Source organism: Mesoplodon mirus (assembly GCF_964341445.2).
Source record: "Mesoplodon mirus genome assembly, chromosome: 2".
NCBI lineage: Eukaryota > Metazoa > Chordata > Mammalia > Artiodactyla > Ziphiidae > Mesoplodon > Mesoplodon mirus.
In genome coordinates, this window is record NC_138977.1 from 21298955 (window position 1) to 21316158 (window position 17204).

At 35.8% G+C, this 17204-nt stretch overlaps 1 protein-coding gene across 2 annotated transcripts in view; it reads right to left on the reverse strand.

Moving 5' to 3' along the window:
* Positions 1-1055: 1055 nt before the first annotated feature.
* PDLIM5 (PDZ and LIM domain 5) overlaps positions 1056-17204 on the reverse strand; it is a 215897-nt gene continuing 199748 nt past the window's right edge. For both annotated transcript variants that reach the window (XM_082634070.1, XM_082634069.1), the window contains 4 exons: positions 11356-11536; positions 8803-8923; positions 6021-6136; positions 1056-4594 (listed from right to left, as the gene is read on the reverse strand). In XM_082634070.1, the coding sequence (XP_082490196.1) occupies positions 4505-4594; positions 6021-6136; positions 8803-8923; positions 11356-11536 (508 nt within the window). In that variant the 3' untranslated portion in view covers positions 1056-4504. The remainder of the gene's footprint in view (positions 4595-6020; positions 6137-8802; positions 8924-11355; positions 11537-17204) is intronic.

The window sequence follows — 17204 nt, forward strand, 5'->3', positions numbered from 1 at the left end:
TAAATACAGCACAAAACTGTATCCGTCTGAGATTTCTGTTGGGTAGCCACGTGTCTAGCCCCTTTCCTCTTTAAAATTTTAAATACTGCAAAGGAACCACTTTTCCCTGGGTGGCTCCCACATTGGGGATGAAGCCTCCTCTGTGGAATTCTGGCACCTTATTAATTAGCGGTTATGAGTAGGAGCTGCTCGCTCTCAGCAACTCCTATTCTGCCACCAGTCAAGTGTGATTCTGTAATAAATTCCCACGAAGCAAACGATTTCTGGTAATTCTCCCTAATTAACACCAGGCCTGCTAATAATACATCAGGTCCTATGTGTTTCTGATATAACCAAGATCTTGTCTGAGAGGACTCAGAAACGGAAACCGCCAACCTAAATTAAACTTTTGCTGGCAGAAAAGATTTTATATGTAGTTCTGTAAGAAAACCTTTGATAATCTTACATGGGGGACATTTTGACCAGAAAACATTGAATGACAGGGAGGCTTGTTCTGGTTTGAGCACTGAATGGGGACTTATTGTGAACACACACTGTTGAGTCTTAAGCCTATAAATCTTGTACTGGATTACTGTTTCTTAATGAAGGAATGACAGATCTCTTATTTTGTCGGTGCGTTTTAATGTGCAATGACGTGATTGATAGAAACCAAACAGCAGCTATTAAAATGTCAGATGCAGACTCGATGTTCTTATAAGTTTGGCTTCTGGAGTTTCATATACTGTGAGCAAATACACTTGAATTTGTCTTTTATTCCAATATATAGCCTGCAACAGAAACATTCCTCTCAAATTTACACAGTTGGAAAAAAATCTGAAAGCAATGATCAAACAAGGAATAGGTGAGCCTACCTAGTTACAGAAAAGTTAGCTAATGAGATCAGAATGAGTTAAAAATGAAGTAACGTACCCTGGTCAATGAAAGACATGAAAATATAGATGACAACTGATGTTGTTTGAATATGATATATGATACAGTATAATGCTTGATAGAACAGGTTACTCCAATAAATTTCAGCAATAAATATTTTTAAAAGAAAGACAATTAGAGCTTACTTATCTATTCACAACCATTTATTGTGCACATGCCACATGCAGAGCATAAATATGGATTAAAATAGAATAAAAGTGACAGTATTTTCAAACATATTGTTTCTGGGACATTCTGATAGGCAAATACCATAAAATAGGAATTCTCCTAAGAATTATCACATCTCAGCCTATCCTGTGAACATAATTTTTTTCCCATGACTTAATGGAAACCACTTGCCATCCAAAAAGAAAAACCAGGAAAGACTGTCTACATCACTGCAGCCATTTATTTACTGAGTGTGTGCACATTAAGGTATTACTATACTGATTATATTTCTCATGTGGTTTTTAATTAGAAAATGTATCCAAAAGCAAAATAGCACAGACATATACAAATTGAAAAATGTAAAGAAACAGAAGATAGAGATTAACACATAAGGCAAATGACACACTGAAAATCCAAACCCAAAACCTTAAAACATTTGGGGGGTGATGGGGGACAAAATGAAGGCACATTAAATTTGTGTAAAATTATTCACTGTGTTTTCCCTTCCCTTATGTCTGAAAAGCTTCTTTCAATAGGAATGACTAAACTCCAAATATCACAAAAATGTTAATATAACTCTAGATTCACACTTGAACAGGCAAGAGGAATTATTTTCTATAAAAGTGGTCCTTGAAAATGGTACCATGAATGCCTTTTTTGTTATAGATCATTTTTAAACATAATGCTGAATTAATATTTTGAAGATTAAACTCTTATTTCTACTTGTCTTCATACAGTGACCAAATGATGAGGTTTTAGTTTTAGACTCTAACTGTAATCTGAATCAATAGGAAATACACATGCTACAAGCATATGCAGAGGGCATTATTTTTAGGCTGCTACTTCAGTGAGCAACATTCCGTCCCTGTAAAATGCTGTACCTTTGAACCGATCACTAACATCTGGAAACTGGGGAATTCGAGCAGGGGATGCTTTAGAGTCATGTACTGTGATCTTAATCTGTATTATCCTAAGCACAACATTCCAAAATATACATCTAGAGAGACTAAAAGTAATGCTCTACAATAAAGAGGTAATAATTAAAAAAAATGCTTCTGACATGGAATATTTATAATCAGAAAAATAAATATTCAGGGAGCTCACCAGGAGATTAAAGTGCTCTCTGCCAGTTATTAAAAGATTAATGCTGGTGTATTAAATATGGCATTCCCCACTGCAAAATACAGAGATTCTTCTGGGTTATAAACAATATTTATTTCACAGGATTAACTGTTTTAGGAACAGACAGAAGAAGCCTTTGCCACAGAAGAGAAGGACAAAGCACAAAGACAAAATGTTAAGTTAGGAAGCGACGTTATCCTTTTAGGGATAAAAGTTAGAGAAATGCAACATTATACTCCATGAATAATATGCAGAAAGAAAAGTGTAATAAAAACGAAGTGCTTAATGTAAGATAACTTTATGAGAAATCCAGGTCAAATAAAATTCTTTGAAGGAAATACCCAAATGCCATTCCAATGCCACTGACTTATCAAATACTATCTCGGCATATAATCTGTAAAGGCAAAACTAAACAACAACAACAACAACAAATCTCTACCACACCAAAACAAAACCACCAACTTACTTTATGTTGTGTAAAGCAAAGAACTGACACTAAGATAATGTGACAATGCACATAGCCGGCACGTCTTCTACAGGTGGTTTCAGCAGCAATGGGAAATAATGCACAATTCAGTTCCAGCTTTTAGAAAACAAACAACAAGAAACTTCCTGCCTCCCTACAGATGCAGGGCGAGGAGGTAGTTTGGGGCTGCTACTGGTGAACCATTTAGTTTGCTACTTCGTGTCACCCTTCTCATTCTGTTATCCCAGTTAATTATTATCTGCATGTTAAGTCCGCTAGACGATAAATTAGCAGCTTTCAGGACAGATACCTTGAAAAGTTCTTAGGGAGGTTAAACAAATATTATAGCCTAACCGCCCCCCCCCCCAACAAACATGCACACAATGGAAGTGAAGTCGCAAGTGACTGATGGGACAGGCAGGGCTTGGGGCTCAGTCTCAACTATAAAAGCACCCTTCCCCAAACAAACTTAAATGAGAACTCAATGTGATCACGGGCTTTTGTCCATTTTGGTAACAAAGGAAAAAAAAAAAAAAAACTATCAAATGCCATAATCTCTTTTCTCAAATATCAATAGGATCCACAATTTTACCACAATTGCTTCTCTGTCTTCCTGTGGTATCTACGTAATTTTTTCCCTAAAATGAAAAAAACAAAGAAAGGCTGGTCTGAATAATTAATCACGTTCCTCTCTATACTATCAAACCTCTGTGAATTCCAAACTTCATGATTACATTTGGAAGTGGTTCATTTATTATTGAGAAAGAACTACCAAAAGAAAAAAAATCTAAATTTTTGTCATATCCCCAAGCCAATCTTTTATTTTTCCAATGTAGAACTAAAGAAAAAAAATTATTCTGCAAAGAGAAATTTCAAACCTTCATCAGTCAGTAGTATAACTCTGAAACTGATCTAATTGATTCATTGTCCAAAAAGGGGGAATTTAAAAACTTTTCTGATCTAATCCTCTGATTTACCATAATTCCCAACCGCATTCTTTTCTATTTATTCTCTTTAAAGACAGAAAACTTTCAGAGTCCAAAGTTATTCAACAAGCTCTTTACCTCAGCATGGGGAAGGGAAAAAAAATAATTTGACTAATATAGGTGGTGAAACATACACAATGAATAGAAATGGTCATATTTTAATAAAAGGCAAAAATTTAAAGTTTATAAGCTATACGGTAGCTTTTTTGGGGTGGAGGGGATCAGAGAAAAATATAACATCTCTTTTGGGCATGACACATTTTGATCAAAATCTCATTGGCCTTTCCTACTGGAATGATCAACTGTAAAGACAAAAAAAAAAAAAAGTATACAGTTTAAAAAACCCTGACACCTACTACTGATAAAATTCTGTTTAAACTCCTATTTATTGTTTTAAAGATAAACACTATTTTTTAAAAAAAACACAATGTTTCACTTATTAAGTGTAAGGCATTTTTACTGCCTTTTATAGATTTACTCACAACTACCTAGTAAGGAAAGAAGGTATAATTATTTCAGCATAGAGGTTGAAGGTTTTTATTCTAAAATTTAATTCTTCACTGATTTATTCTAAGATGAATTTAATAGTCAACCAGGAAACTGGCTTTTATAAAAGTTATTTTATGGGCAGAAAATGCAGGAAAAAAAGTAATAATAAACACCAAACTGTCTCTTTACTTTATGAAGCCAGATATTTCCTCATAGACTTAGTTTTCAAAGCTTGGAATTTATCCCTTCAGGGCCACTATTATTTTTCAAAACTCCATATAAATATTAAATCTAAAAATTAATCGGTGATTTAAATTCTCCTCTTTCTCTTCAAATTTCTTCTTTTCCCCTGGACTGTTGACTTTCAAAAATTCACAGAGTGAGCATGTTTCTTGCAAAGTGGCTTGTCCTTCTTGGAGAAAAAGGTCTGACCTTCCAAACTTTCACAACATACCTGAAAAAGAAGCATTATTTGAGAGAATATCATTATTTTATCAAGTACGCCTAACAAGGGGAAAATGATATTTTTACCCAATGGATAACATGACAAAGCACTTTAGTTGGTTGTGTTAGACCCCCTAACATTTCATGATTACTATTATATTCCATGGAATCTTTCAAAAGCAATGAAGAATGACTTTTTCCTGGAATGCATTCTAATTTATTTAAACTCACTGATCATTATTTTTCTCTATTGGGAATGACTACTTGGCCCTAGTGAAAAAATTAACACATAAATAGGTCACATTAAATATAATTTCTCTTCTCAGATTCTAGCCAATGTTTTAAATCTGCCTCCTGTTGTAGAGAAACAACGCATTCAGAGAAACAAACGAAAAAACCCAGCACACTTGCTTTGTCACCCATTCCCAAGCCCCTAAATATACAGTCACAGAATACCTGACAGTTCTTTTTAATTCATTTCTTTGTTTCTTAAAATGAAAACCCTAGTCAACATCTGGCTGCTGGAAGTTATGTCGTCAGTTAACTATTCACACTTATGTCTTCTTATTTTTCCTACTGTCTTTGTTAATTTTAATGCTCCTGAGCAGATCTACCAGAGAATAGGAGGCGGCAAATCTGCTAACAGTTGTTGCTTTTTATAGATTTTATGAAGTCTAAGAGATGGATGAGGTAAACAAGACAGGGTTCAATGGTAATGTTTGAGGAAATTATTTGACTTCAATTAACAAGCCTTTTCCCCCTTCCTACAATGGGTATTAAAAACTATTAGAAATATTAAATATAATTTAAAAAAACAAACATCTGAACAGAATACTTCATTAGATATTTACTTCTAAATTTAAAAAATATATATCTTAGGTTCACATTAATCTCTGAATCTATACTCAACGTTTAAAATAAAACCAAAAATATTAAAATATCAAATGAAAGAGGTAAATATATTACTACAAGTTGATTATAGTCTCAAAAAGAAAAGAACATTCATAGGCTATTACGAAGGAAGGAAATGGATCAACATACAGTTTAATTCCAGTGTTAAGTCAGTAATAGATTTTTATAACAGTTTACTTCTATTTTAAGAAGTACCTATGTTTTCATAAATTACTAAAAACACTCCAATAAAACATAGTTTAAAAAAAGTAAAAGGCTCTTATTGTTTTAAGAAATATACAGCTTCTCCTTATGAACAGAAATGTATCAAAAATAGGATTTTCTCTAAAGGGGTAAACATCATATTCTGTGCCAAACAATTTCAAAAAGAACCGAAAATTTTAATAAACAATGTTCAAAATCACTGTAAAAATATTTCTAGGTGTGAAGTACTGAAAGATATAAAAACTGTTATTTCCATTTAGTGCTTAGGCTAGAACCGGCCGTACCGTGCTCCTTCAATTCAGAAACAAGAGTTTACTTACTGAGCATACAAAGCAAGTGTCGTGCCAGGTGTAGGCCAGAGCTTCCAGGAACATGTCACCAGCTTCTATGGGAAACTCACATCCATGGCATATAGTGCCAAAGAGGGCATAATAATCTGTATTGGGGCAGGGGTAGGGGTAGACACAATTTAAACACGACAAAGCTTTAGAATGATAGGTTTTAGAAAAGAGCAACAAAATGGGAATTAAATGAGATGATGAAGACAAAGTTACTAGTAACTGGAAAATTTTCAGATGGCATAAAATTTGGCTTGAGATACACGCGTCGTATATTTCAGGTTATCCCTGGTAAACGTTATATATGCAACTTAACATCCTCTATTGTATTTTTCCATATAATACTCCTCAGTTCTGTCCAACTTCTTAAATGCCCAAATATGCACGAAGAACACTGTTCTCTGATAAGTTATCAATAGCCACGACTGTTTCAATAAAATATAAGAGAACTTCCAGTAACTAGTAACAATAAGACTAATGAACATAAATGAAGAAGAAATACCTGATATTAGCAAATTTCATAGCACATCTGATTTGGTAAGGAAGAAAAACAAGTCACAGGAAACCTCCATGAATAAATGCTGTGACTGAGTTTCTGGCTGGACTGTATCACAACAATATTAGCCACCATTTCTTTTGCTGTATTTTCTTTTCCATTTTATGACTTCACGCTGAAAATCCTTAGCCAGAGAACACCTCTTACTTGACACAGATTAGAGTCATAAAATATTAATATCTTCCTTCTGAAGAGAGCAGTTTTGACAAAATGTCTCTGTATTATCACTAAATTAGAACTTACTGGCAATTTTCTTTTCTTTTCTGCAGCTGCTCTTACTATGTGTGTTCACCCATGGTTCACTCTGTGATTTTGGACACTTCCAATCCCACCTGGGCTGGAGGAGAAAGTAGGCTACCACCCGCGGTGCGAGTCACCTTTCCAGCAATCCTCAATACTCCTCAGTGCCAGCTGTTCAACACACACCCACAGAGCCCCACTGTGCACCAGGCGCTGTTCTAGGCACTGGTTGGGGGCACAGGGGAGAAGACAGACGGGGCTGTTCACCTCGTGGGACTTACAGTCTCATTGGGAGCAGGATGTCGTCATTTATTATATTTTAAAAATAAATGATAATAAACAACTTCAGACTGTGATAAAGACCATAAAGGAAAGAAAAGAGTGATGTGATAAATTATCACAACTGGGGGAGGTGTATAACACTACACTCTAGACGGGGGTTAGGAAAGGCTTCCCTGAGGAGAAAACAGTTGTGCTGTGACTTGAAAAAAAGGGGGGCAGAAATCACCTCTGAAAAGCTGGGGAAGGACATTCCAGTCAGAAGAAATAGCAAGTACAAAAGCCCTGACGCCGGAAGTATCCAGCAGGTTCAGAAACAACCAAGGGGCCGGGTACGGCTGGAATCCAGTGACAGAAAATCAGGTGGAGGAGGTGAGGTTGGCAAAGCTGGCCCTGGGGAGGAGTATAGTTTTTACTCTAGTGGAAGCCATAAGGGTGTCAAGCACAAGCTGATTCACATTCACACAAGTATTACTGTAGCTATCTGAGGGTAGGGGGGAAGAAGATAAACCATTTTGGCTGGCCATTATAACGCCCAGGCAAAGAGTGAGGGTGAACTGGATTTAGTGGGGACAGTGGAGGTGAGAGAAATGAATGAATTCCATATCCACTGGGGGTAGAACTGTTAGAATTTACTAATTAGATTGGGCAAAGGAGGGTCAAGTCATGTTGACCTGCCTCCAATTAGAAGCTGACTGCTTCTTTAACTTGACTACTATGGACTATTCCCTTTGTCCAGCACCACCCTTTGAACTGCAAGGTAGAACAACAATAAAACCCCATAGTGGTAATGCAGGGGTACTGAGTGGAGGCATAATAAAGGAAAAATATGTTATTTTTTGAAACATGTATGTGGAGTAGTAATATCTAAGTAAGGATAATATTAATAAATAAGTGCTAAGAAAGCTCACTTATAGTCTTTGGGAAGGAAAAGGAAGTGTTCACAGTTTAGGTAATAGGGCAAATGTCATAGACTGTTCTTTAGAGCCTGTTTTTTAAAAAATAATCTTAACCAAGGGAGCAGTCCAAACCACAATTACCCTCCCATTCAGTAAAAGTAACAAAGGATTTCCAACTTGTTGTTAAAGCAGTGGTCTTCAAGAGCATATCACTACTATATTCAAAAGTTGAGTATTTCTCGTTTTTGTTTTTTTGTGTGTGTTACGCGGGCCCCTCCCGTTGCGGAGCACAGGCTCCGGACGCGCAGGCTCAGCAGCCATGGCTCACGGGTCTAGCCGCTCTGCGGCATGTGGGATCTTCCTGGACCAGGGCACGAACCCGTGTCCCCTGCATCGGCAGGCTGACTCTCAACCACTGCGCCACCAGGGAAGCCCGAATATTTCTCATTTTTATAACCACTAAAAGTTCACTAGTGGAGTGTAAGGGGTGGCTTTAAGCTACATGATTTGGTACGATTTATATCCAGAAGCTATTCAGGATTCAAGAATAATAGTTTTCTAAATTGCTTACATGGTCATTTCTCTTAATGAAGCTGGGAATATGTTTTGACCAAGTCACATGAAAATCTTACATAGTTTTTTTGCTATATATTTAAAGTAACATTAAGCACCCCTAGAACATCCAGCAAAACTATTTTGCCCAATATTTTCTTTCAGCTTTATAGCACTATAAGGGATAATGTTTTGTCTTCATTCAAAACTTAAGAAGCTCCTGGCTTTAGGATCTTACCAGTCTCACAGTAGGGCTCACCGTCCTCCAAGTGAAAGACATTATTACGAATAGGTTTTCCACAGGCCACACACACGAAACAGGAAACATGCCAAGTCTGTTTCAAAGCATTGATGACTTCCTGTTATAGAAACGAAATGGATGTAAAGAAAGGTGATGATTATTCTACTAGCTGTACCAATACAGTCCTTTTAAACTGACCCAAAGTAGATATACATGCTTTGTCTTTGCCTAAGCTTTTCATCTAATGAACTAGAGATATTTAAGGACAGACTCACGAATCATTTAAACTGATGCATCATATAAAATATGCATTTTCACAAATACACATCAATAAACTTACTTAAAGAATGAGTAGTGTTATTTAAACATTATAAATGTGGTGAATCCAAGTAAGCATTTCATAAGTGTTTGCTACCCTACATTCTGCTTTCCCTGAAAGGATGTCAGGAAACATTAACTTGTAAAGATTTCACAGTATTATCTTGAAAATGTCATGGAGGAATGGCAAAACACTTAAAAACTAAAACAAGCCTATACTGTGTCACAGGATGGAAGCAACAACTTAATCAGTGTAACCCAATCATGTTTAACACATGGTTAGGATCTTGGAAATCAGCTATGGCTGTACTAAGCACACATTCATATGACTGTCTAAAATTTGAACCATAAAGCATGGATTCTAGTCAACAATAGTCCTATGGTTACATATACCAAATATCAAAGACTTGGGCCAGATTTTAATTAGTAAAAGAAGTTCTAGGGAGTTGGGTTTGCAAGGAATTGTTTCTTTGAATTGACAGAACGAGATGGAGTCATTAAAAATCATTTTTGAAGAATAGTTAACATTATAGGAATTTACTCTTTCCACAACATTTATCACAAAAAGGAGGAGGCTATACATAAAGTATGGCTACAATTTTATAAATGAATGACTCATAAGGAGCAAACTGGAAGAAAACACATCCTAAGGTTAACAGGAACTCTCTGGGACTGGTAAATATATAGATCATTTTAATTTTATTCTTTACATGTTTTGTATTTTCTAATTGTTGTAGAGAGAAACATTTTCTTTTCTAATAAAAAATATTGTCCAAATAAAAGACAAAAAAAAGAAAATGATATAGATAAGTTATTGGCCATAGAAAATGCCATATTTCACTACTGAAGGGCTATGGGAAGAAATGGCAGTTATTTATATCCAAAGAGATCACCATGAACATGTACAAGTGGACATTCAACCAAATCATTTCCCAAGGCTTCTGGTATCTATTCAACTTTCTATCCTTGAGACAGATTGCTATCCCTTCTTTAATAGGTTATCAAACAACTAAAACACAATCCAGAAAATCTGTCCCTTTAGTGAAGTTCTGGCCCATGTCTGAAGCAATGAGTTTAAGACTTCCATTTCCTAGAACCTCATTTGGTGCTAAGACTCTTACTTGACTTTATTAATCATTCTAGAACTCATGGAATACATTTATATACTAAAACAGTATTAATGTATTCTACTTATTATTTGTCATTTGAAAAGGTACAGCCTGAATCATTCTCCTCTTTTCCTCTTCACATATTGTACAAATTAATAATATAGGAATATTCCAGTAGTTTATTTATAATTTTAAAGTGTCTTCAAAGTTTTAGACCCATTTAAAGATGTATTCTAAAATTAAGGCTACTCAGTAATTCCTACTAGCTTTTATCTCAATTGGTATGAATTACAGTTTCATTATTGTATTTTCATATTGAGAATATTAGAACTCAGCAATGTAATTTCTAAATTTTGCATGAGTTGTATGAGTTTCATATGAGTCCAGGCACCTTGGCTGCTTCTAAAGTAAAATTTCAGCTCCTGGTCACCCACAGGAAATGCCTTACCCTTACTTCACAACTGCAAATTGGGTATTCCAGAGTAGGAAATTCATTAATTCATCATTATTTATTATGTATCTGAATCTTAAATTACTCCCTTTTTGTTAAAAAAAAAGGTGTGGCTTGATTATTTTTCTATCACATGTATACTCTCATAAAACTGAGGTTATATTTTTAAACATTATATGCATTCAAGAAAAATATATCATTTATAAGCCTCATGTTTTATATATTTCATGAGATCTGTGCCCTGAGCTTGAACCCTGACAGATGGGGAAGTGCTACTCTTATAAAAGCGATGGAATTTAATTTCAAACAGTGAAGGTGTCAATTCTGAGAACTCAGATGTGTGTGGTCCTGTGTGACCTCTTCATTCCTGAGCAAACAGGGTCCTGTGGAGGTAGCACACCCACAGTAAATTATTTTTTCCCCACAGTGGCTAGACTTTCACTAGACAAGCCAGCACTCAGTAAGACAAAACCAAAGACAACTTAACCCCATGAGTCTGATAGACTTCTACAGAGGTCTATTTAGTTTTGTTTTGCAAAAATAAATAGTGATGAAAGCAGAGAGGAGATCAAGCAAGAAGAAAATAGAGAGTAAAAATGACAGAAGGGTTTCATACCAAAAAATTGTTCTGCTTGAAAACTGACTCGGAGTGAAAAGGGTTCCTATACTTACTCCGAGGATCTTCCTCTGGCATCGACCACATACAGGGGCAAAGAATCTCTCATAGCAGAGCTCACAATACAGGGCTCCCTGCTCCTCCACGAATCCAATGTAGGCCATCGTATTTTTGCAGTGAGCACAGTTAAATTCTTCTGGGTGCCAAGATTTCCCCAGAGCCACTAGGAATGGTCCCCTGCCAAAAGAAAAGAGATCAAGTTGGCTTAGGAATAAAGGTTTCTAGGTAGCCTGAAGAGGACCTCTTGTACGCAATGTCCAAACAATTAATACTTGCTCAATTCTCCTTCTCAAGGGTGCTGGAAATTTACATAGGAACTCTGCGCATCGAAGTGAAAAGGACAGGAGAGAGGAATAAGCACTGAAGGGGTTCCTTCAAGAAAGGCCATCTCTGCCCCCCTGGTTTTCTGTATTCAAGGGATTTGGTAGTTAGGGTTTTTAAGCTGCAGTGAGTGAGTGCCTCATGATTACAACTGAGAATGAGAATATTAATTGTGACAGAAAATGAAGTAACCAGGAAAAAAATACATGGGCTAGGCAGAAATGAGAGTTTGAAATTTCCATAAAATAAACAAAAGGAAAAAAATCTCTATTTGGTAATGTCAGCATCTTAAAAACAGTAACAATTATTACTGGAAAAAACATTCTAGTCAATTTCTCTTCCCCATACATGGTTTCTTATACTTATTTCTCAACTTTGTTAAACACACCAAATCCTCCCCCTCCAAAATGACTACAGAAATTATAAACTGGGTATTAGAGATGGTTTGCAGCTACTTAGAAAGGTTTTATTTAATTCAAACATGACTGATTTTTAATGTACATTTGTATCAAGGTAAGAAATGTTTGTAAAGTGATTTTTTTCCATTAAATACTATACAGCCATGAACTGATAAGATGGGTTTGGTTTGCTTGACAGGAATCCATTATGAAGCTTTATCTAGTCATGAAGCCTGCGGAGATCAACCTTTCTAGCCTCTGCAACATACTTTTCAGTAGCTACCTCACATTAATTTTTATTCATAGAGTGGCTTTACCTCCAAGGCACTTTTACACTTATCTAATTTGTCCATGCAACATTCCTGTGAGACAGACCAGGGCAGTTATTATGAACCCAGTTTAACAGATGGAGAAGCTGGGATACAGAATGTTCACAAGGTATGACATATATCATAAAATCACTGATTGAATGAAGGCCAGAAGCTGAATTTCCTGATTTCTATTACACTGCTCTAGTCATGTCTCTGATCACACTACCATCAATTATCATCACTGAGAAACCACAGGGTAACTAATTCTTAGTAAGCATAGGATATCTGACTTTTAGATAGATTATTAGTGGGAAAAGTCACAGTAACGAGCATCACAAAGTCGAAACATTTTTTACTTTGACAATAACAGAAACCTTGGTATTCAGTAACTATCTTCCATTGGGAAATTCTTTGCAAATACACTGTCATTTTCTCAGAACCAGCACCTAATTCTGCCAGAGTCAGGTAAATAGAAAGACCCTTGATGAATGATTAAAATGTGTTCTGTGGGGATAAGCGGGTATTTTTTGCCTACTTTTTGTTAACTTGTTTCTTATTACTAATATGACGCCATTTTGTATATAAGCTAGTGCATGCAACTCTCTTAACATTTGAGAAAAGTAGTTTATTATTATTATTTTTTTTAAACTTTAGGGTACCATTTTTGTTACCACTAACAAGGAATGCCTTTGTTAACTAATTCCTGCCAGGAAAAAAAAAGGGCTACAGATCACTTATTCTGTAACCAAATATGTTGCTTTTGGTAGGCTGTCCCTCAACTTGTAACTGGTTTATAAACTACAGTCCTACTCAAGTTTTCATTTCATTTTCTCAAGATATACCTGGCAAGTAGTTTACCTTCAAAGATAAGCCAAAGAGTCACAATGCTCAAAGCCAGACAAAGTTTTAGGAGAGCACTTAGCTTTTCCACCAGGTAGGTATCTCGTTATGTATGCCTGGAAAATCTGCCAGGCTAAATTTACTGTGTAAATTTAGAGTATGGTAGAACTTTAGGGTTTTATGCTATGATTTGCCTGGACATTAAAGCAGATTCTAAACTATTTACTAGGGTGAATTTATCAGGGCACATCTTCAGCTCATCCAGAAGGGTGGATAGCCCCGAGGCCAGTATCCTTAATGACTCTTCAGTTTGCAAAAGAAGTCGATTCAACCTCAATTTCCACTTTCTGTTAAAGCATAAGTGTTAGTATGCACTTGGAAGAAAGAGTTTTCCTCTTGAAACATGCCCATCAGTGCTACCAAATATTTAACAAACTTCATCTGAGGAAAAAAAAGACATTTAAGAACAGCTGATTGCATTTTCTAGACTTTCTAAAATATGTGTTGAGATCAACTCAGAGAACCCTGTTCTGTGACTCGGAGCAGACTGGGCCTGACCCATCCCACAGGGTAATTCCTTTAATGATGGGTGCTAAGTGTGACACCATCAGTCTGCACTGACACTTATGAAAGGAAACAGCCCCACGAAATCCACCCCTGCTCTTCCTGGAAGTTCCTGTTGAGAGTGCTGTTTGTTAGATCACACATGGCCAATTTTTTTTTTTTTTTTTTTTTTTTGCGTTACGTGGGCCTCTCACTGTTGTGGCATCTCCCGTTGCGGAGCACAGGCTCTGGACGCTCAGGCTCAGCGGCCATGGCTCACGGGCCCAGCCGCTCCGCGGCACGTGGGATCCTCCCGGACCGGGGCACGAACCCGTGTCCCCTGCATCAGCAGGCGGACTCTCAACCACTGCGCCACCAGGGAGGGCCCTAATCTCTTCTTCAAAGGACACCAGTCATACTGGATTAGAGCCCATCCTAATGACCTCACTTTACCTCTTAAGGATCCTATCTCCAGATACAGTCACAGTGAGATATTGGGGGTTAGGATTTCAACATATGAATTTTTGGGGGACACAATTCAGTCTATAACAGTAACTTCCTTAAGGGAAGGGAGTAAGTATGTCTTTGAGTTCTGTATCACTGTTATTTAAAGGAGGTGGCACATAAAATACTCAATGAGCACTGCTTATAGGATGGCTATATTTCTACGAGAAATAGAAATATAGTCATCCTATAGTCTCATCTATAGTTAGACGAGAAACTGGAAAAGTAAACCTCTCATCCCCTCGGTCATCTCTATGAGTCTAGGAATGCATGTATGGGGTACAAAGTCATTTGGTGGGGAGGAAAGAACCTGTAACTGTTCGGCCTATCTATTACTTTCTCCTTTCTCACTTACCCACTCTAACGTTATGAAGAAGAGTACCTTGCCACACTCCAGTTATGACACGTCTGCTTAAGCTGTTTTTTCCCGATTTAATATAGTAGTATATATGATTACATGTATATAGAGTCACAATATTTATATATATTTATATATCTTGGTATGTATTTTTTTTACACAAAGTTCGAATCATATTTTATTTAGAGTTCTACAGTTCTTTTCTAATCTTAATACTATAACTTTTTCCTAAGCAGTGGAAGTTAAAAGCATGACTATAATTTAAAGTTAGATCTGAGCTCAAATGCAGGTTTTACCATTTACTATCTACGTAACTTCAGCAAATCTGTAACTTTTCTGTGCCTCAGTTTTCTCATCTGTGAAATTAGGCAATTATAATAACTGTCTTACGACGTTATAAGAATTTAATGAGAATTCAGTTAAAATTCTTAACACAGTATTTGGCATATGCTACGAATACATTAAACAATTATTATCCAAAAACAGTATCTTAACAGCACTATAATATTACATCATATAGATGCTGAACATTTTGTCCTTTCCAATTTTTCACTACAGTAGATCTGAAATCTTGGTCTATGCCTTGCTCATAAATCTTGGTCTATGTCTTTGGTTGTTTCTTTAAATGGAAGGACTAACACATTAAGCCAAGAAGCCTTTTATTTTCAAGTAAAATCTTAACCAGAAAGGAAAATAAATAAAACCTATTAATAATGGAGTGCTCAGAGATAGAACTGGATGGTGAGACAGGCAAAAACCTCTGTTGGCTTCTTCCTGGGGTAACTGAGATGGCCCTCCTTATGAGAAAAGTTTGAAAATAAGTGAGCAGGAAATAAATCAATAATGTTAAAATTTTCTCTGTCACTGGAATAAACAATGAGTTGTCTGAATGTGATTGTTCTGGTGCTGGACTGTAGGCAAAGACAGGATAATAGCATTGTGGCTGTTTGTTTTTTTTTAAGCATTTCATATCAAAGAAGAAATCAAGCACCATGAATCCCTTACTTCTTTCACCAAAATGCTAAGAAGCTAAATGTGAATGGTCCATTTAACTTCATGTAATACAAGTGGATTTTAATGCCACTAGATGTAACAGTTCAGAAATAAGCTAGTGTTTTCATAAGCCCGTTCTACCAGAGAAACTAAATATGGCTTTGGCTATATTAGTAGCCTGATTTTCTGTTTCCCTATTATATCAGCATTCCAAACAGTCAATCTGTTCATGAGTATGAATTGAAGAGATGGTACTTCTATCGTAAATGGATTGGAAATGTTCTAGAGCAATTTAATCAGAGCTTCAGTAGAATTTCCTAAAATGTAACGTTCTATCCATCTGTAAAACTAATCAAAGTATTGCCTAAATAATACAATTTAGGCAAAACATCCATAATCTTTTCAAGATTCAAATAAACCAAAGAATTATAAACATCAGCTGAAAATAAAATGATCTATGGAGTTTTAAGATAAAAATATGTTCAATAAGAGATAATCAGTTCAGTACTAACATTCAGTGAACCAGGTTTCTGAGATTTTCCAAAAACAATGAACTTTTCTAAAAATAAAATAAAATAAAACATAAAATTTGCCTTTACTTAAAAATATTTTTGAAAATTTGAAACACTTAGAAAATAAATATAAAACAATATAAATTATAAACAAATAATGCAAATTACACTGTGGAAAACAAAACAACAATATAACCTATAAAATAATCTTAAACTTCTCAGGTTCTGCCAGGTTACAATATTCTATCCTGAAAGTATCAAGCCTACAACTGCAGCTTGTTTTCAAAACAGGTGTCCAAGAGAATGTCACTTGACCTAATGCCTCCTTGCTTTGGTAAGTGATACTGACCCTGAGGCCAAGAACTAGAATTATGCTTTCACTAGCTCTCTGAACTGACCACAATCTATTCAAGCTGCTTTAGCATTTGAGCACCAAGCAAATGTGCTATGTTAATTACTGTTATAGGATCTTGACATGAGCTAATACCTGTTCCTGTTAACTCCCCCAGTAAATGAAGCTCTAATGCTTAACTGATAACAAGTGCTGAGATAATCCAGAGTAGTATAAAATTTAACAGATGAGGGGGCAATAAGTGGTGGCCATTCATGTTTTTAATGTAATATTTATTTTACTTGGCAGAAGACTGTGCATTAAAATTATATCCTAGGCTAGCATTAAAAACTGAAACCATGGCAGTTAGGGGTGGGGAATGTAATTTCTATTTTGATCTTCATATATTCTCCATACTAAGTTTTTCAGATGTGCTGGCAGTGGTGATAGCAGGATATCACAGAATTTTATAATCAGATAACAAGAGTCAGAAAATGATATGGTTTGACATTTTGTTAATCCATCCAGTAATCACTTGCTTATTACAACAGGACACAAACAGCAGCAACCCCTGTCTCCATAAAGGGTGTTTTTCTCCAGACTGTAGTATCCCCACATACCAGTCTACATAACCAAAGTACCATAACTTACAGAAACAATGTTACAAGTCAAAACTTATTTTTATTAATATTAACCTTAAAAACATAACCCTATATAGAGTTAGTAATTAAAAA